Consider the following 21,841-nt stretch of genomic DNA (forward strand, 5'->3'; position numbering starts at 1 on the left):
TTTTTTATTATAACATACGCGAGAAAGGATCGAACCAAGATAACAGATCAATCCAACAGGAGGTAAAATCATTGGGTTATAAACCCGGTCTCTAGACGGGAATTGTTTTTCTACCATCATGTTCTTCATGCAATTTTTTTGAAACAATTAAGTTAGTCAAAACTAAGTTTTTCAAGTCAACACATGGGAAAAATAACTTGATCTTTTCTGGAATCAATTACCAATCACAATATGTCATTACTCGTCTTGTTGTGTCAGTTTTTGTTTCTCCTTGTGTTTATTCATCCATGGAAAGATTGTGTCCTAAACAAGATTTTCCAATTACCAATCACAATATCTTTTCCTACCCGTGGAAAATTAAATGAGCTCAATATATATATATTTTAATATTTATTTTGATTTTCTAAAAAAATTTATTCTGATAAAAAAAAAAAAAAAAAACAGATGAACTGTGTCAGGTAATGAACAAGCTGCAGGCATCTGCCCTTTCAAGTCAACCGGGCCATTATGTACAGTCCTCCATTAATTTTAAAAAGTTTTTGCTTGATTGGTTTTCTGCAGATAAAACTCCCTTTAACACGAAAAAGAAAACAGAACAAACATAGGAAGCAACAACGCGGTGGTTCATTACAGTAAAAGTACCTAGAAGGCAAGTGCCCTCAAACAATGACAATAAATCATTCAAACTCAACGGTCCTAAGACTCAATCCCGAGTTCTTCACTTCTCCAAGAGCTTCTCGATCATATCAGCCGCTTCTTGAACGGTGGTGATGCTTTGGGCGCTTTCTTCCTCGACGCTGATTCCAAACTCCTCTTCGAGTCCCATTACAATCTCAACCTACGGCAACGTTTCAATTGACATCATGAATATACAATCATTACAAAGAAATGGTCCGATCCCAGGTTCTGTTTCTAGGCTGTTTGAGTCTGATATTTTTCCAGAGATAGATATTACAACCATTAATGACAGACCACATATCATATTCTCATACATAACAATGCAAGATGGTTAGAGGAGTGTTTGTAAACAAAGAAAAAATTACAATAAAAATCCCAAGAAAAATAATTGACAACCGAACAATATAAAAAGGAAGCAATTTTTAATTTACGCAACTATTTAGAAAATTCGGCGGTTGAAATGAATGCTTTTGCCAATAGTTAAGAAACACAATGTTTGATTGATATCGATGCTTCACTAACTCCACATTACCGTGTCAAGTGAATCAGCACCAAGTGTTGCAAACTTCGACTCTCCAGAGACGCCTCGATCGGCAGGAAGGGCGAGTTGCTTCCTCACAATCTCACACACTTTGTCCACCGTTTCAGGTTTGGCCTACACAAAATAATTTTTGTTTCTTTGAGAACGTTATAAACACCACTCACTATCTTTTCTACTTTTCGGATAAGTGACGAAATTCATTTATAAATAAAAAAACACCACCTATCACCAATGAACATGGAATAAACGACAAAAACTTCAGAACAATGATAGCAAGATGCTAAGCAAAATGATGAACACATGATTGTTGATGTAAACAAGACATACTGCACATGCAACTCGGAAACGAGTGGATGACTGTGCCGTGAGAGATGGGAAGCCCTTCCCATGGAATGAAAGTGAAGCCTTCCTCAAATTTGAAACCTGCTTGATCTCAAAACATATAAGATTGGTGAAAACATGGCTCTAAATAGAGATGAAAGAAATTTCAAAAAGCATGTCATCTGATATAATTGATTGACCTTGAATATAATAATCCATAATTAATCAAATTTCAGGTAATAAAACTCGCTAACTAAAACAGCTTTGAAAATTTCTCTAAAATTTGAATTATTTCATAATTATTTGCATTGTTTCAAAATCCAATGGCACAGGCAATCAAAATAGAACTAAAACTGCTGTGTTCCTTTAGACATTCTCATATAAGTGGTACCGAGGTCAGCATTGAATCTTCGTAAATTTACGCTACATATATAGTGATATAGAACACCATCATTAAAAAACACAATACTGTCAAGCTCATGCTAAAATAAAACTTAATTCGGGAGACAAGTATCGTGCTTAGATAAACACATGACATGAAACTCGAATTTATTGCCTACAAAAGAAATGTGATTCCTTTTGTTTGAGATGAGACTCCGAAATCTTATTCCCTCGAGAAATCTGTCTGCTAGGTTCCAACTTTTAACTTAAAACTAGAAGAAAAAAAAAACAGAAATCGGACTTCCTGTTTGGAAATCAATAATCCACAGCGAAAAATTAGAGTTATTTTGGTAGATCATGAAACTATGCTAATGTGTTTGGAAATCAATAATCCACAGCGAAAAATCAGAGTTATTTTGGTAGATCATGAAACTATGCTAATGGAACCAATATACGAGATCCAAGAAACCTATCAGCCAACATAATGACAATAGATTTATAACTATATAATCAAAAAGCAATCAAAATCTAAGATTTCGTCATTATTCGTGATTAGATAGTTTAAATTTCACAACCCATGTAAAAAGGGTCGATTTTTTTCAACAATAAAATCAATATATATTTTACAACAAACAGATTAGATTTTTAACCCACGAAGAAAAAAACGTAAACATTTCACGACTGAATACACAGCTCCTCAAGACTTCAGTTCTGAAAAAAAATTATACGCCTACACATAGAAACCGAGAGAAACTACCCAGTGACAAAAACATCAAACCCAACAAAAAGAACAACAGAACACAAGAGAAAAGCCTCCAAAAATCGAATACATCTCGGGGAGGGAATGTACCAGATTCTTCTTCAAGGTGCAAGAAATAGGTGAAAATGAAACAGGAGAAGCAGCGAACGAGGCCATTATTCTGAGATCAGCTAATGGATATGCGAAAGGGGAGAAGGAGAGATAGCCGCGGCGGAGAGCACGAAGTTGGGTAGCAAGCCAACTGTGTAGAGAAAAATAGTGAGAAATGAGAAGAGCTCTCTTGGTATATATATATACACACAAACTTTTTCTATTGTTTGTTCGATCTTTCTTCGATTGTATCGAAAAGGTGTGTTTGGATGTTAGCTTGTTTGGTATTTTCAGGTCCAATTTTTGGATTTTTGGACAACCATTGTATTAGTTTTTAAGTAATACTTTCTCCATTTCAATTGCATACGCAAAAACTGAATGTCTCGAATATCTTATTTAGTTTATTTATAATAAAAAAACTTGATTTTCATGTCAAAATAGTTATTTTTTATTATAAACATGAATATGGTCGATCATCTCACAAAAAAAAAATCTTTAAAAACATCTCATAAGATACCTGCTCCGATATTTTTTTTTCTCAAATGTAAACTTCAAATTTTCCGTTTAGTGAATATATCAAACTCACGTAAAATTACTTGAATAAGATATAAACAAGATTACCAAAAACACTCATTAAAAATATTTATATTTATTTGTTATTTTATTATTATTAATGTTTGAGCATATATGGCCTATATAATTATCGGACATTAATATATAATCGTCGGTATGATTTAGAAAATGGACGGTAACAACCAACCACTGCCTACTAAGTACTAACCATATTGAAAATGATAAAATTTGTGTGAGATGGTCTCACGAATCGTATTTTATAAGACGGATTTTTTATTTGGATCATCTATTAAAAATTAATAATTTTGATACGAAGAGTATTACTTTTTATTGTTAATATCGGTAAGTTTGACCCGTGTCATAAATAAAGATTCGTGAGACCGTCTCATAAAATACCTACTTATTGAAATTACAACGTCCCTGATAGTTTTTATAATGAGAATTTCTCGAATTTTAAATGGATATTAAGCCTGCTTTTTATTATATTATAATTTTATTACAAGTAATTTATGCATACAAATTAAGGGGTTTTTTTAAAAAATATTATAAATTAATAAAATCATTTTAAAAATGTAGCAAATTGTAAAACTTTGTAAAACTAGTACAATCCGGGACAGTTTGTCCCGGATTCAAATTTTTTTTTAAAAAAAAGAAAAGAAATTAGGGCTCAGATTTAAAAAAAATAAAAAAAAGGAGATCGGCGACGGCTTTTAGTTAAAATGTCGTTATGTGCGATGGTTTAACCACAAAGCGATGGTGTTTGCTAAAACCGTCGCTACGGTAAATCCGGGAAACACTGTCACTGATTCTAAGATGTCAAAGCTTCTAAGTTGTGTTTTCTTCTTTTACATATAAATATGTGATTTGTAAAGATAATACATGAATTTTTTAATGTTTTAATTTAATAAGATATTAGACTTGTGAGTAAATTGTATGAAAATTATTATTTATCTAAACGAATATAGTATTTTCGTTAAAACTAATTGGTATTTACGAAGTCGAACCGCTAAATTCCTCAATCTTTATATATAATATAGATACACTATTAGCAGATTCATAAGTTTCGTATGGCAACTACGCCATTTATTTTGATAAGTATGTTTTTTTATATAATATAGATACACTATTAGCAGATTCATAAGTTTCGTATGGCAACTACGCCATTTATTTTGATAAGTATGTTTTTTTTAAAAAAACATATTTTGATTCGTATATGCATTAATTTGTTGGTAGTTTATATATTTAAAATAAAATTTTACTTTTTTATATTTTTAATTTTAAAATTTTGCCATCATAAAAAGTTTTAAGCTTTTTAATCATAAACAAAAGCTCAACGATTATTATTACTGGCTATTCCCCTCGTCAAGTTTACAAATTAATCATCATAAAAGATTATTCAAAATAGAGGACGACATAAAACCCGAAAAATAAAAATTGACGTAGTCGACATCTATTTATTTCAGTACTTTTAGCTCTATTTAAATTTTAATATGGCTAGGTTTTTGTCTTTTTTAAAAAATAAACAATCGTAATTATAAACTAGCAAATAAAAATAATATTTTCCAGTTTTTAGTCTCATTTTTTTTTTTTGGAAAATTTTAGTTGATTTAATAACATAACGATAATTTTGCATCATCATGGAGTTGACGTGGAATCAACATTCTAATTATGTTTTCAGTGTTAATTCAGCATTTTTATGGAAAAATTAACTAAAATTATCAAAATTTATAATAAATAATAAAAAGACTAAAACCACAAGTTAGTATAATGGATGATCAAAATTGTAAGAAGACATGTGTACAAAGCAGCATTTGTCGTTTTTTCGAGTTAGTTTATGTTATATCGAAAATGTTTATATCCATATTTAATATCATTAAATCATGTGAGTCAATAATATTTTTATGTAAATTAACATATATGTTGATGATCTAAATACTAACATTTGACCATATTATAAGAAAAAATATTTTCTACGAATATCTGTTTTTCTTTTTTTTTTTAAGAAAAAACAAGTTATGACAATTGGTTATAAATTTAAAAAACAGTTATTTCATTTTTCATTATTCTAACTATATTTAATGCGATGACTAGTGACAGTAGGACCTGCACTATAATTTAGGTCAGACAGTGAAAAAAATAAAATATGAATTAAAGATACAAATTTATATCATATCTATTATTTAAGTAGGTCTCTTGTGAAACAGTTTCATAAATTTTTATCTCGAGTCAACTCTATCGATATTCATAATAAAAAATAACACTTTTAGCATAAAAAGTAATATTTTTTCATTGATAACCTAAATAAGATATCTGTCTTAAAAAATACGATTCGTAAGATCGTCTCATACAAGTTTTTCTGTATTATTTTACACACAATTACTAGTTAGTGTGCTCAAAAAAATATATAATTATTACTCTTCGTTCAAAATTTTATCAGTAAGCATGAAATGACATTTTTAAATAATACAAGGCATTCTTAAAATAATGTGCATATTATAAATTATTTAATTTTGTCGAAAATTGAATTAATTTTAGCGTTACTTGTACAAAGATTTCAAAATTAATACCAAGTTTCGAGTTTAAAAAAATAAAAAAAGAATATGTTTTTTTAGACGGTCTCACGAATCTTTATCTATGAGACGGAATATTCTTATCGATATTCACAATAAAAAATAATACTATTAGCATAAAAAATAATACTTTTTCATGGATTACGCAAATAAGAGATCTGTATCACAAATACGACTCGTGAGACCGACTCATATAAGTTTTTTTCAAATAAAAAAGTATTTAAATAAAAAAAATTAATTTTATGGAAAGAATATCTTATTTGATTTAATTTATATTTTTTTCGTTTGAAAAGTCTGTTTGGTTCATAAATTTTAAAAAATTTAAACCAAGTGAAGATCCCAACGACTGTTCTCAAAAAACACGATCACTTTCGCATATGATTCTTCGTTATCGATTTCTACAGGTGTCTTTGTTCGAATTTGAATAATCGGATTCTGGTTCGCACAGCATCGCAGTACCTGTAAGTTTCGTTTTTTTTTTCCTCTAATTTTTCACGTTCTATTTGTGTGAGCGGTGTGGGTGATGATGGTTAGGAGATCATAAATTCATGCAGTGATTGCTATTTTTTGAAGATCGTACTTTGTTGATTCGGCTATTGATTTTGAATACTTTTGGACTTCGAATCTATTGATAAAGTGTCCTGTAAAAAGTGTGTAGTAGCTTTTCTTTATAAAGCACTGTACAGCCACTGCTCCGAGAGTACAATGCTGTTAGTGATAGTATAGGTGGAAGATGAAGTTCCATATTTGGTGAAGTGGAAAATTGAATTTGGGGTTAGTTGTCCTTGATTACTGATTTTTAGTCCACGTTACCTGTATTTTAAAGCAAATGCCTTTCAGTATGTGAAGAGAATGTGCAAGTTTTTTTTTTTTTTTTTTAAGAAGTGAATTAAAATAATCTGCTATTGTTATTGCTTTAAGTTTAAGTCTGTTGACTTTTGCGTGTTATTTCAGGTTTGAAGAATTATGAATACTCAGCTAGTAGAGATTTTACCTCGGGAAATTAAATTCGTATGTAAGTGAAATGATGCAACTGCCAAATGCTACTGTTTTGAATCTTTTGACGGCCTTAAATTGTGTTTAGGCATGCATCCCATGCTTGGACGTTGGGTTTAAATAGTAAACTTTGAAAAGAAGTACTCGTTTGATATTCTTAAATTAAATTGTATGTGGGATAAGAATCACCGCTTTAATTTTCCTTAGCATTTTGGAAACAACATTTCGTCAAAATTGATGCAGGTTGTTGTGCTGGGATTGGGAAAGTTATGTTCTTGTCGCAGTTACTTAGAACCCAGCATCATAGTTATGCCTTTTGCCATGTCGATTTAGTTCTTTATTATTGCGCTGTGCCATTTCCATATGTCAGTTGTTCCCGGTGAAGCTTCTCACATATACAATAGAACATCTAATCTCAAGCAGAAAACTTCAGGATGGCATATTTTCCTTAGCTGCTTGTATCTTCCATGCATCATCTTTTGCAAATACCTAGTTAACTTTTGTTTGTGGACTGCTGGGTAGAAGTTCTTCTTGAAGAAACGTAAGACAGTTATATTTGTATGACAAACAAAATTCAGTCTTTTGTAGATTTATGTTGCTTTCCCCCTTTTTCTACCATATTCGCTACGGTACAATTGGTTCATCATGCAGATAATCTATCTGATTGTTCTGTTCTGAACTCTAATAGTTTTCTAAACAATGTTTCTTTTCTTTACTGAAAATTGAAACCGAGGAAAAATCCTTACTTCTCCGTTTGCGCAACCAAGCTTTGTTCAGTTCAGTGGAGCGTGGACTCGAATCTTTTTCATTCTATGCCACATTTTATCTTTCGGTTTCTTCTTTCAAGAACTTGTTCATTGCTTTATCATCTCCTGATATTTGTGCTCAACATTTCTCAGTATAAGTCTGTCTATTTAAACAAGTTCTTGTTACTTTAAATGGTTGAGTCCACAACTTCAAACAAAAGCTAAAAAAAGAACAGAATTGCATGAGTTCAAGCTACCCTGATAGTGGCTTAATTGCTTAAATTCTTCTGGCTAGTGGCTAGGTGGGGTCCTCATGAATAGGTATGAATTCCACGTGACCAAAAAAATTTAGGCCGTTGGATCAATTGCCCTTAGGGTAGCATCTCATTAACTATTTGAAATTGCCAAATCCTCATACCTCTCAAATTGTTTCTGCTTGGACACTCTTTTGTCTTTTAAGTTGAGGTGAAGAAACAGAGTTCATGTGCTGTACACCTTGCCAATGTCACGGAGCAGTATGTAGCTTTCAAGGTTAATTGGTTTTCGACCCTGTATTTGTATCTTTTCTTTATGCAGCTGCGAAGAATATATATTATTGAATCTATGTGATCATTTTCAGGTGAAGACAACATCGCCCAAGAAGTACTGTGTGAGGCCTAATGTAGGTATAATCAAGCCAAACTCAACATATGATTTCACGGGTATTTTATTCTCCTTGTTCTTGCAATACTTCGTTTTTTTAAATCATGGTGGGGGTATTGGTTGTATAAGACTGTATATCATTTCCCCTGCAACTTATCTAGAGATGTGAGTTGTTTAATTTCTTTCAGGGACACTTGTTTTTTTGGATCCGAAGTATAGATATCTACTAATAATTTACATCAATTTTGGACACATTACTACTAAGGTCGTGCAACTGATGCACCTACACTATGAAAATTGAGTTTAAAAATTTTATTTGAATTTTATTTGCCAAAAACATTTTGTGTCTAGCGGTAAAGTTCTGCTTCTCATGTTTGATTTATCCTTTTCATGTTGCGATATCATTATCATATTTTATTCCAATTACCATCACATATGCTGTGGGTTAAAGAGTTTCTGATGTCTTCTTCTGATGCAGTTACCATGCAAGCTCAGAAATATGCTCCCTCTGAGATGCTATGCAAGGACAAATTCCTGATTCAGAGCACAGTGGTACCATTTGGCACCATAGAAGAGGAGATTGTGCCTAGCATGGTAGATAGCAGCCACACTGAACTTTGAATTGTTATCTGTACTTATCTTTACTCACTTTCCTTTTTCTTGCATGTCAAACTATCGGGAAAGTTGGTGGATTGCCAAAGTATTGTCTTATTCTTATTCTTATTCTTCTGGCAGTTTGTTAAGGGGGGTGAAAAATATATTGAAGAGACCAAGATCCGGGTTGTTCTCAACAGTGCACCCAATTCACCCCAGAAGCAACCTGTTCATGGAATTCTCAAGGAAGAAGCCTCTCACGACACTTTATCCCCGAAAGAGCCACATTCACCTGTTTTGCTGCCTCTTAATGGAGTTTCTAAGCAAGAACCATCATTTGAGACATCAGTTCTCGAAGTTCAATTGTCGGGTGGAGTTGAAAATATACCCCCTCCATGTATGGTGAGACATCTTTATATCGCATCTTTCCCGAATGATAAACAGCAGGAGGTATAAAGATGTCATCAATGCTTACAGCTAACAATCCGTACCTTGTTAACTAGTTGATTTCGCAATCAACAATGCTGTACTAACTCTATAATCGAGAATGCCTTTTGAAAGAGATCTTTATTTGAACTACATCTAATTAGAATGCATAGCATTTGCTTCGTTAACCCAATCGAATTATGAAGCTATCTGTCTCTTGGATGCAGCTGAATAAGAAAGTCGAGGGAACCAATACCGTTAATAACTCAGGAGGAGTCTAAATCACCAAATATTAAGGACAATATGAAGTCATTTCCTGCCAAGGATGAGGAGTATTACCTTCGTAACGCTGATGAATCAATACAAGTTAAAGACGGGGAAGCAACAAAGTTGCTACTTTCGGACAATGTTGAGGAGTTAAAGTTGAAGATCAGTGCTTTGAATTCAAAGTTAGCCGAGGTTATTATTTATCGTACAGTACCCAAATTCTGGGGGCTGAATATACTTTGAGCTGCATATAATCCGTTATTGGGGACTAGAAGTGTAGCTCAAACGTGGCTCCATATTGTGGTACAAGTTTGTCATATCTTTTAAAAATGCAGGGTATAGACTGTAGCCATAGCCAGAAACAGGGTACTTTCCTCCAATTATATTAGCTCTACATCGGTAGCAACCAGTAAAACAAAGTGATATCTACCCATTTTGAATACAGGCTTTGCATTATTCACATGTCCAGGTGTAATTTGGTCCGGACTTACTCAGCTGATGCATCTTATCTTTTGTCATTCTTACAGGCTGAGTGCACCATTATGAAACTGCGAGAAGAAAATATGCGTACCATCTGTGAGAAGGAAACACTGAAGGTAGAATTGGTTTTTGAATCTATACTCTACATCCCTTGTCTAAATCTCCGAGCGTAACGTCCTTTACTTTCTTGTAATGGCTGAATCTATAGGAATAACTGAAACCATGTTTATGACTTATGATGCATAATATGGTAGAACAAATTGAGAAATTGCTTTTATGCACTAATTAAAACGAATGCTATTCTCTACAAGTGGATAATATACTCTTGCAACTGACTGTATGTTGGTTTCGGTTACGATGATTTTCCATTTTTACTCTTTAATGGTTTTTTCTTTCCTTTACAGGCGATTTCAAGGAAAAAGGGTGGTGGAAGAAAAGTTCAAGTTGGTTTTCCTCCACTATTTGTCTGCGTAGTCGTGCTGATTAGTCTGTCAGCTGGCTTCGTATTTCGATGTTAACTCTGGATATCGTGTAATAAGAACGTATAAAGGAGTTAGCAGTGATACAAATATCCGAGGAGTTAGCAGTTTATTGTTGGGGTTATCCAAGACCATAATAAGTTCTTCAATTATATGACATATATGTACATGTTTTTTTTTTGCTCAAGTATATGATTGACATGAGTATCCGTTCGATCAAATTTAATCAAAATATTTACATCCATAATAGAGAATTTTTGTTATTATACATAATAAATGAGTTTAATTCCAATCGGGTAACTAGACAGAGGATCATCAATCAGGTACAAAGTTTCGTTATTCCCAAACAAATGGCGAACATGACAACATGGGGACGGAAAAAAGATACGAGTCGAAATAAGACTATAAGGAGTCGAGCTTCTAAAACTTTCAAGGCTACTTGGATCATTAAATTTTTGAGTTGAGCTCCAGTTGTTCATTGAAGCTTTATAGTTAATCGAGTTCAAAATTAAGTAAATATACAGAATAAATAACCAGTAAGTAGTACATTGAATGCATGTAGTATTTTTTGCTTGCATATTAAATATTTAGGTAAAATAATAAATGTCTATATTTGCTTTAAAAATTGTATATATTTAAATACTTTTTGGTTATGTATTTTATATTTAAACCATGATTTTAATTTTTTAATGTCTTTTTTTTGTTTTCATAGAAATTATGGACTTCTATGATTTGATGCTCTTATTTTAAAGAATGAATTGCTCTGAAGTTCTTTTTATTTTATATGATATGATATAGCTTTCATGGAGATAAAAGGTGACTGTAACTGAAAGCCTGTGTTTTAATTTTTACTTGATAGAGTATGTTATGATGTATGACCAATATAAAAATTAATAATGATATGAACTTAGCGAGCTTGAGCAATTATATAGAGTTTAAACTCGATTAGCGATAACAGCTCGGACTGTACAACAATCGAGCTCTGTTAAAAGAAACTACCATCCGCAAAGAAACCTAGATGACACTTTGACTTCGCATATCACAACAAATGAACGTAACCTTGCGACCTATACCACCAATTATGGACATCTCTGCTACCTCCTCCACCCCACACGACCAAAATAATCGTCCTAAAGCTCAAAACTGATCGTTTGCGACAAAGCAAACACGATGCGAATGAATTTTAGCACAACATGATTATTCTTCACCTTGCAGAAGATGGATGCTTTGTTCGATGGGTGAGCCTGGAATGTATGGAGCAAAACCACGGCCACCAAAAACAGGACGCATGAATGCGTCATCGAATTTTCTCCAATAGTAGTGGACTGTACGAGTGGGGGTTGTAAGTAGCATCTTCAAACTGCTTGGATGGAGTAAGGTCTTGCCGCCTTCATGGGATTCTGAAGCTTTTCCATTACCAACGAATAGTTCAGCTTCAGAATCTTGGCTTTCACCTAGAAGTGGAACAATCAAGGATTTTGGGGTGCCTGGCTCTGAAGAAACCATTCTAGTCAGTTGTTTTGTAGATGGCATTAATAACCTTACAAGAGGCTTTGTCATCAACCCGAAAACCTGCATGATTATGCCATACAACGTGCATGAAGTCAACTTATAGAGATCATATTCTAGCAAAAATAAATGGCAAGGGTACAAAAGGAATATCGCATCACGGTGACAAGTACAAAATGATGCACATCTTTCATATATAATTTCTATGTTTTTTTGTTTTTCGGAAGCTTAAGTTATCTTACCACAGTGCTGAAAAGCACCACGGTTATTGTACTTGTGATCAAAATTGCATTCCCTCGTAACTGGGTGTGGCCTGCCATATTAAACTGTACAAGAAAGAAATTGGTCGGCATATATTCCTTTGTATGCCCCCACGCTAGGCAATAAAAGTAAACTGAGTTACAGCTTAACCTGGTTGTAAGCGAGGGCCATGGAAACAGCACCACGCATAAGACCAGCCCACCATATTGTAATCTGCAGTTGCAATTGACGATTATTAATTAGTAAACATGAAGAAGGTTTTGCACGCCTTTAACAATTATTCTTACTTGCTGCTTAAAATCAATTCTCTCATTGGGAGACTTCTTGGTCAAGTTAGACAGGAACGATAAAGGGAAAACAAAGGCTGCTCTTCCAGCCAAGGTCAATCCCAGTAGTATTGCACTAACAGAAGCTGATGTTTTGGGACTGAAAAAAGAACCGATATATGAAAGTTATGAAATTTCAGATAAACTGTAGATTTATTGTATATCTCTTTGATAATGTTATGATGAAGAATGTTCGCTGTTCTTGCTTATGCATCAACTTGCAAGTAGCACACATACACCGTACCTGGTACTTACAACTCTCCATTTCTCAATGTCTAGAGCATCCATGCCAACGTAAAGAAATATGAATATCTCAGCAACAAAAGACAGAGTAGCAAATGTGTGCCTGTAAATCGTCAAGTAACGATTTTAATGGAAATGGGACGTGAAATAAGCAATAGTTCCTTCCAAGTGGCTCTAATTGTCAAACAATATCATACTTGGTGGTAACTCTTGAGTTCTCAGTGACATTATGCCAGGTGTAGTGCGACATCACAATCCCACAAAAGAATACGGTGAGGATGCCGCTTAAATAGAACAACTGCAGGATACATCAGGTTAAAAAGATGGTTCCCTCTTACAAATCACATACTAAAAGAATGCCAAATTCACAAAATTTCTTACAAATATTCGAAAGACTTACTTCAGCCAACATGTATGAAAGGTAAGCCATAAGCATCATGATGGAAACCTCACGGTCGGTGGAATGGCTGCGGTTGATCAGAGAATCAGTCATGGAGTTCAGAGAACACTACTAGCTAGGGCAATGAGGCTATCAACTGATCTTAATCCCAACATTTCTATATAAGATTAAATTATCTTCTGATAGATTTATGGAAGACAGCTCTAAAATATTACATTATTTCATTACAATGGATTATGAAAAATAGCTATGTGCACAGGTATCAAATACTTCACTCAGCTTTCTGTTTCTGGAGTTTGTAGAATCTTCGGCAATAGTTAGTTCTCGAGTACAATGTGGTAATAAATTTTGATTTCAGTTGTTGTTGTGATAAAAGATGCTCACAGGGAAGGCAATTGTCACCAACCTTCCAAAGTAGAGCTTCTTAATAACGTATGCACTTAACAATCCAGCCTGCAGTAGAAGACAAATCAAACATTACTTTCAAAATATCCAAGAAGCTAACAGATGAGATCCCCACCGAGAGAGAGGGAGGGAGCAACGTACAACAACTCCCAAGACAGTGCTTGTGACAAACAAATAAAAGAAGTTTCCAACTAGCTGCAAAGCTACAGCAGCATTGATATTAGACAGGTCAAAGTTCTGGACAGCATTGAAAAGCACCACAGATGTGGCATCATTGACAACTCCTTCCCCAAATACTAAACTGTAGAGTAAAGGTGTCTCATCTTGGTTTAGCACCTGCAGTGGTAGATTTACTGTCTCGAGATAGAAGAATTTTTTTTTTAGAAATTTCAATGGAAAAGGCTGCTTAGTCTACCTGCAATGTGCAAACTGAATCCGTTGCAGCAAAAATTGCTCCAATTGCTGAAATGAAGCAGATACAGTTTGTTCGAAACCGAAATAAGTGTCACACATATTGAAAGTAAGAAACAGAGAGATACCAAGATAATCCCCAATAGCAAGGTCAACATCCATTTTCTGGAAAAAGAAAATAGAGCCTGCCACAAGATTTAGAAGATGTAAGAAAGAGCAGAATCATTTGGAGTTTACAAATTAAATAAATGTGACATGAAAGAATGAGCACACAACTCATTGAGTAATATCAAAAAAATTCTATTTGATTCCAAATTGTTTTCCCATCTAAATCTAAATAAGAATTGAGACAAGAAGTGAGAAAGAGAGAAACACTAATTATCAGTAAATTGCTCATGGTTATTGTTTTCCCAAGTCCCGATTAGAAAATATTTTATTCAGTTTGTGGCATAGCATTAACATTCCAAAAATCAGGAGGAACGGTATGAATCAATTATCACATTGAAATTGAATTACGACATATATATGCAACCTTCAGAAATCTAAGCTCTATATCAAAGGTGATAAAAGTTTTAAAGAAGGAAAAGGGAAAATAAAAGTTGACAAAAAGGCTTTTCCACTAATTGACATGGTAAAATAAATTTTCTTGTTTTTGTCGAAGAGGTTTAGTTCTCCAACACACAACAAACGAGAAAAGAGCAAGTGGCTGAAACAAGGACAGTTAATATCAAACAAAACTGATTTAAATCTACATAAAAGACAAGAATAATTCTCATTAGTAACACGGGCAATCCATCAATTGAATAACTAAAATAAAGTACAAAGCAATACCCAGTGATATGATTACGAAGGATATCAAGGTGCCAAGTGCTCCAAACAGCATAATAGTCATGAAATTGCGAAAGAACTGTTTCTTCTTAACCTGAAACCTGATGAAAGATCGAGGAAAGAAAAAGGAACGCAAGAAATCGGTACGTTAATCTCACACCTCAAAAACCTAGCATAATTTGGAAAGCCTCAAAAGGACAGTAAAATTAGTCACTTCCACTCAAATAGCAAAACACGTTAGTTCCAGGGTAAGACCATCGGCAGAAAGATTTGATCCAGGAAAAGAGTGTCGTCCAGATATAATCATTAAGTAATTTGTGATTCTGTCTTAACCACACCTTATAGTTTCTCATTATCATAAACTGAAACTAAGGTTTAGAGTTCAGAGTAACAGAAACCTCAACCTCATGGGCTACCAATCAAAAGCAAACCCCAGGTATGATTTTTATATCTCACTGGCACTGAGTAACACACGCTTCGCTTGCACATAAATATATTCAAGAAAAAAGATATAATTTTTCATACTATTTTTACAATGAATGCTGCAAAAAAAATGCTACTCAGAGGAAATTTGACGTCTGTGTAAATAAAATTCATGGAAAATCTCTAATAATTTTTACCATTATGTTGATTAGGTCTCGTAATAGAATTGAACTCATCATCTCTTAATACCCTCATAATACATACGAAAATAGGGAAAACATCATAGTGTCATTTTACGGAATAAGAGGATAATATCATGGCTCCAAATACAAAATAATCATATGGATTTCTTGTAACCCACAGATTGCAAAGTAAATGTCAAAGACAATCAAAAGATAATAGTGAGATAATTTCTCCAAAACAAGAACATACCCGGCATTGAAAATAATTGGTGGGAGGAGATAGAAGAAGAAAAGATCCTCGCTGAAAACCAAAAGACGCGAGCTTTTCCCACCACTTATTACTAGAATCAAAACTCCGGTGCCTACTCCCTACGATATTAAATAAGTTGTAATCACCCAAATGCCAAATACAACTGATGAATGAAATCATAATTCAGATAATATTGTCATTATGATTGCACGTACATACTTACAATAAGAAGTGCAGTGATAGATTCATTCATCCATCTATGTTCCTCCAAAAGATGACCTATCACAATACATCCGCACAGGAGTGTGACAAATAAAGAAATCGAGACCACTGAAGTGTGGTCAGAAGTTAACAGCATATTCATCGTCCCTCGCAAAGTTCCAGAGTCAAACCCAATTTCATCCAATAAATTTGGCCAACTATAGTTCTCAAATAGCTTCAAGCAAAAAAACTCAATTGAGCTCGCATGCAAAATTATTCCTGCAAGTTAAAACAAAAGGCAGAATACTGATATCAATTAATTTATTAAATAATAGAATCTCCGAATTTCCGTTCCCAACCAGTTCTCTCATTGCACGTAATCGCAGTTATAAGACAAGAACATCCACAAGGCACCATGTAACTAGATGAAAAAACAGCACAGAAATTCAAACTTTTTTGAATTCACTTCATAGCACAACTAACCATCGGCAAATCCTTAATTACAAGGGAGCATAAATGTGACAATGAAGCTATGTAATAAACAAGACGCTGGTATATGTAATGAGATGCATTTCGAACTTGTACAACCGCAGTTGGTCAGTTAATGAGCAAGCACGAGTTCACAACATGCTAATGGTTAGGCTAATCGAGATTCTGTTACTCCAAAACATGAACCAAGATGGTTGAGAATCAGTCCTTGATGCACAAGCTAATAATCTGTAAAATAGATGTAAAATCATCCAGCTACTCAAGGTCCAGCCAGGACATTTAATTCAAGTTTGGTTTTATCCATCATCAAACAAAGCTCAAACACAACTTCAAACCAGATAAAATTTAAACTCAAGATTATCTATGGGCTGATTGCCTTGTTTCGATTATTTATCCACAAATAATACCAACACAGACGTTAGGCACATGCAGCCACACTCGAAGAAATAAAGAAAGATAAGAAATAGACAACACCCTGAAAAATAAATCAAAACGCCATGCTACTTATTATGAGCACAACAAACATGTGAGCATGGCTACGTGATTGCATCAACTAAAACTAAAGAATACATACAAACAAACATTTCTCGTCACCTCACTAAAAGCCAAGAAACATATCCTTCATCAAAGGCTAAGCTCCAAATCAGATCTCCGTTTCAAACGTCAAATGAAAACCAGATCGCAAATAGCTTCCCCGAAATTCCGCCCGGAAAAGCTGCTTCCACAAAACTACTCAAAGACAACAAATCCAAGTCACCGAACTAGCTCAAATCACCCGAAAATGAACCTAACTGCATTCAAACACGGATTTGAATCCGTCCTTTTCCTTCAACCAGCACAATAACATACAAATCAACAAAATAATTTAACACGTTGAAATTGAAGATTCCTGAGGAACTTCCAAATAAAATACGGATTTTCGAATTAAATATTTCCCGAACAATGTGCTTCAAATTCCCACGGGATTAAAGCTCGAACGGTAAATTTTGGAAGTTATAAAATGTTGAACTGTGGGTTGTGCGTGAATGAGAGGGAAATCGTCAGAAAAACGACAAATCCGCGAGAGGTAACGCCAGTATTTATATAGGCAACTGATGGAGAAAATGACGTTCGTTACGATTTAATTTAAATAACTCAGATTAAAAAGGCAACGTGGAAGAGAAATTGACGGTTGTGGGGCCCGCCGAGGGTTTTAACTAGAGTGAGTCTCATGTGAGACCGTCTCACGGTTCATAATTCGTGAGACGGGTCAACCTTACCCATATTCATAATAAAAAGTAATACTCTTAGCATAAAAAGTAATACTTTTTCATGGGTGACTCAAATAAGAGATCCGTCTCATAAATACGATCCGTGAGACCGTCTTACACAAGTTTTTGTCTTTTAACTAACGGCAACCAGTGGATTCCTTTTATTAGTGGAGCCCACTTTCGTCTTCATACGCTTCATCATCGGGCTGATTATCTTCCCTCTCCCAATCGTCTGATTCGAACTCCATTTTGTACGAAGAATACATAAGATCCCGCGGATGATGCCTTATGGCCACATCTACGTCAAGATATACCAACTAAAACGGTTTGACAATTTCGACGTGCAAGATACAAACACTTGACAAATGTCAAAAAAAGATACGTGACATTTCAAACTTAGTCGATGTCTCGATACTTTCTTAAATGTAAATGAAAATTTAAGAAAAGTTGAGAATAATCTCAAAGACTTGAGAAAATTTGAGAATAATCTTAAAGGATCTAGGTCTATGCGAAAAGACATAATTATAATACATCATGCTAAAAATTTTATGTTAGACGATTTTATGTATCTCTTATTTGAGTCGTCCATAAAAAATAATATTTTTAAGCTAAAATATTTATTTTTTATTGTGAATATCGGTAGGATTAATCCGTCTCACTGATAAAGAGATAAATTAGGTTGTGAATGAATTAAATAGTTTGATCATTTATTGTGGTAAGTATTATATTAAAAAGGTGGCTCAGAATATATTTTTGTGAGTGGCACGAAAATAATAAATGGAAATGAGGGTTTGGGCTTTTGGGATAATTACTTAAAGTAAATCTTGTTTTGCTTTGTTGGGTGCCATATGTTAGGAAGAAAGACAACACCATGCCTAATGAATGCTTTATTAAATTGGAGAATTAACTTTTGGGGTTTCAAGAAGGGAGAATGTTCGTAACAATTTTTCAAATCCTTTATTAAATGTTATAGTGTCATAAAAAGATGTGCAACAAAACCAGAATTTGAATTATGTGGTTGCTTGATTATTTATAAATCATGTTAGTTAGATAAATTATATTAAACAAATCATATATGATTAGGTCTTCCGACATCTATATATATATATATATATATATATATATATATATATATATATATATATGAGCAGAGTTTTTGCCAAAATAGGAAAGTTCCCGCCAAAATTACTTACTAAAAAAAGAAAGATTTATCACGAATATAGATATATGTGTACTGCAATAAATAATCACTTTAATTATTATTGGCATTGATTATATCAATTCATTTAATTCGATTTTGAATTTAATTAATTTTTATATTAAATTAAACTCTATTGAACTAAAATTACTTACTAAAAAAGGAAAGCAGAGTATTGTATGTTTTTTTATTTTTTTACTCAAATTAAAACTAACTCTATTGAAAACATAAACTATATTAAAAATTTTGCACTGATTAAATCAATCATTTTAATTAAAAACTATATAAATAAATTTAAAATACAAATGATGGCAATGTTCAGTATCCTCATTAGGTAAATCATTCAAAAATAAATTTTCCTATTTTAAGTAATTTCATGCCCAAATTACTTACTAAAAAAGAAATACAATATTTAATTAGTTTATTTAATTTTTCTAAAAATAAAATTTGAGTGTTAAAAGTTATCACTACAACAAGGTTTTCCAATTAACATTAATTTATCATTTAATAATCATAAATTTTATATCTCAAATACATATTATTTCGAAATTACCTTTATTTAAAAGAATGAATACATTGTAGTTCTCTTCCAAAGCCATATATATTGTATATCTTGAATTGTCTTATTAAAACTTCAAATAAGATATCACAAAAAAATTAAAAGAGATAGATTCAAAAGAGTTTCAAATGGACATTAAATTAATTTCAATAAACATGTATTACCGTCAATAATCAGAAATGTTTGACACCCAATTGATGCAATTCGAGATTTCCATAATTTGGAAGAGTTAATGTATGATATAATTATGTCAAAAGCATCACATGTATAATTTTTTTCCCTTGGGATGTCTTATTTGAATTTAAAATTATAAATAATGCAATATTTCATATTATATTAGAAATCAATTTTATTCTATTTATCTTACTAAATTTATCTACTCCAAAATTGAATTTTGAAATGACTCATCTTTTCAGCACCATATATGAGTTGAATCTTTTCAAGATTTAATGTTCGTTTAAAAAAGTACTGAATTTTTAAAAAGTATTTCTCATTAATTTTATTGAATCTGATTTAAAAATATTTTTTTATCACATGTTAAATAATAATATATAACTTCTCGAAAATTAAAACATTAAATATGTATTAAGGTTGGTGGTCGACATCAATACACTAAACACGATAAGCATCATGTTATTGCCTTAGACTAACATCATATAAAATTTTGAGAAATGGTTGTGATTATTAGCTAAAAAAATTAATCGACATGCGTTGTATTTAAGATTTTTTTAATTAACGAAAGTAGTTTTTATTTTTATTTTTTATAATTATATTACTTTTTTTACATTAATTTTTAATAATATCATCTCGTGCATCGCACGGGTTAACTACTAGTAGTTAGTAAAGAGAATCGAACTCATGATTTTTGGTCATATATCCAAGTGTTCTATCTGTTGGATCAATTTTATTTATGTGGGCATATATGTAAATAATTATGCGTTGGGTGTTTTCTATTAAGTTAAGCCTAAAATAAAATGATCAAATAAGGTTTTGGGTTATTGGGCTTTAATGTGAGTAATAGGTTGTGGGCCTTTATATGTAGAGACATAATAATGTAATTTCTGTTTCTATGATGAGCTAAAACAAAAATATCAGAAGATAACAATAAAACATTATTTATATATGAGTCATGGTCCTCATATCACGCACCATCACGTTCCATGTTCTATTTCTCATTAAGAAAATAGCTCAGAAAAGAAAACTAAATTTTTCTCTCAAAGAAAGAGCACGTAGATCTGAAAGATCAAGACACGTTCTAAAAAATTCAAGATTATGACTTCAGATACGCTTCCGCTTGAGTTTTCTGTCAAATTCTTAATCTCTTAACCAGCCCATCAAATAAGTGGAAGATTCATTAAACTGTGAAATATTACTCTGCCCCCCTTACTCACCTCAACATCCACTATATAAAAAAAATCCCTTAATAAAATTCTAATCTAATAATTAATAATACTAGGGTTTGCTTAAGAACCGGCGGAATTGCCCCATCATATCTTTCTTTGAAGTAAATCTGGTGTGAGAGAAACTTCCGATCACTTGGCAATGGGGATTTAGGAGGTCTTTTTGAGCGCATGTTTATCATATCGCTAAATCGGCTTTCACTTGGCAATGGTATTTCCACTACTATTGTATTGGTTGGTCTTGTATCTCATCATGGAGATACCAATTATTCTCTTCTACATCGGTATAGCAATTAAAAGAAAGCCAATCCGGCAGTATCATGATGAATTCTGCGATTTATGAATTTTTCCCAACACTACCAACTTAAAAATCTCTATCGACACAATTATTATAATTATCATATGTAATATATACTATATGAAGTGTGAACTTTATTAAAGTTGTATCACCCTTTTTTTTTTTATAAAATTGTCATTATCGAATTACAAATATGCTTAACTCTAAAATAGCAAAAAACAAATATAAAAAATAAATAAAATAAACTTTATCTAAAAGTTAAAAAAAACACAATAAATGTTAAATCAAATTAAAATAAAAAATTGATTTTAGGTTAATATTAAATACAGAAAAAGACTATATTTTAAATGTCATCAGTACACTAATCTATATTATTAATATTATCTACAATTTATTAATAATAATAATAATAATTATTATTATTATTATTATTATTATTCTAAAACATTAGAACTTAGAGCAACTAATTTTAATGGCAAAAACTTGTGTGAGACGGTTTCACGGGTCGTATTTTGTGAGACGAATCTTTATTTGGATAATCCATGAAAAAATATTACTTTTTATGCTAAGAGTATTATTTTTTATTGTGAATATGAGTAGAGTTGATCCGTCTCACAGATTGTGATCCGTGAGACGGTCTCACACGAGACCTACCCAATTTTAA

General features: G+C 32.5%; 2 protein-coding genes and 1 pseudogene across 7 annotated transcripts; 1 reads left to right on the forward strand and 2 right to left on the reverse strand.

The window, feature by feature from the left end:
• Positions 1–602: 602 nt before the first annotated feature.
• Positions 603–2,989, reverse strand: LOC140813182 (acyl carrier protein 1, chloroplastic-like). The gene is made up of 4 exons (XM_073171645.1): positions 2,772–2,989; positions 1,547–1,642; positions 1,211–1,333; positions 603–838 (listed from the first exon to the last, which is right to left on the reverse strand). The coding sequence occupies exons 1-4, from the start codon at positions 2,835–2,837 to the stop codon at positions 719–721; spliced, it is 405 nt and encodes a 134-aa protein (XP_073027746.1). The 5' UTR covers positions 2,838–2,989; the 3' UTR covers positions 603–718.
• A 3,236-nt stretch (positions 2,990–6,225) lies between these two features.
• LOC140811509 (vesicle-associated protein 2-2-like) lies at positions 6,226–10,645 on the forward strand (annotated as a pseudogene).
• Positions 10,646–11,416: 771 nt separating this feature from the next.
• Positions 11,417–17,568, reverse strand: LOC140811507 (sodium/hydrogen exchanger 2-like). 6 transcript variants are annotated; one of them, XM_073169428.1, is made up of 15 exons: positions 17,067–17,568; positions 16,006–16,218; positions 15,783–15,901; positions 14,931–15,028; positions 14,228–14,284; positions 14,104–14,150; positions 13,830–14,024; positions 13,690–13,736; positions 13,284–13,350; positions 13,081–13,181; positions 12,885–12,986; positions 12,602–12,740; positions 12,465–12,527; positions 12,296–12,379; positions 11,419–12,116 (listed from the first exon to the last, which is right to left on the reverse strand). In XM_073169428.1, exons 2-15 carry the CDS (start codon positions 16,144–16,146, stop codon positions 11,742–11,744), a joined length of 1,635 nt encoding a protein of 544 aa, XP_073025529.1. In that variant the 5' UTR covers positions 16,147–16,218; positions 17,067–17,568; the 3' UTR covers positions 11,419–11,741. The 6 variants fall into 6 exon arrangements, with proteins under 6 accessions (XP_073025531.1, XP_073025529.1, XP_073025525.1 ...); XM_073169424.1 differs by having other exon boundaries at positions 16,006–16,262; XM_073169427.1 differs by having other exon boundaries at positions 17,047–17,568.
• Positions 17,569–21,841: the final 4,273 nt, after the last annotated feature.

Source organism: Primulina eburnea, chromosome 14 (assembly GCF_022965805.1).
Source record: "Primulina eburnea isolate SZY01 chromosome 14, ASM2296580v1, whole genome shotgun sequence".
Classification (NCBI taxonomy): domain Eukaryota; kingdom Viridiplantae; phylum Streptophyta; class Magnoliopsida; order Lamiales; family Gesneriaceae; genus Primulina; species Primulina eburnea.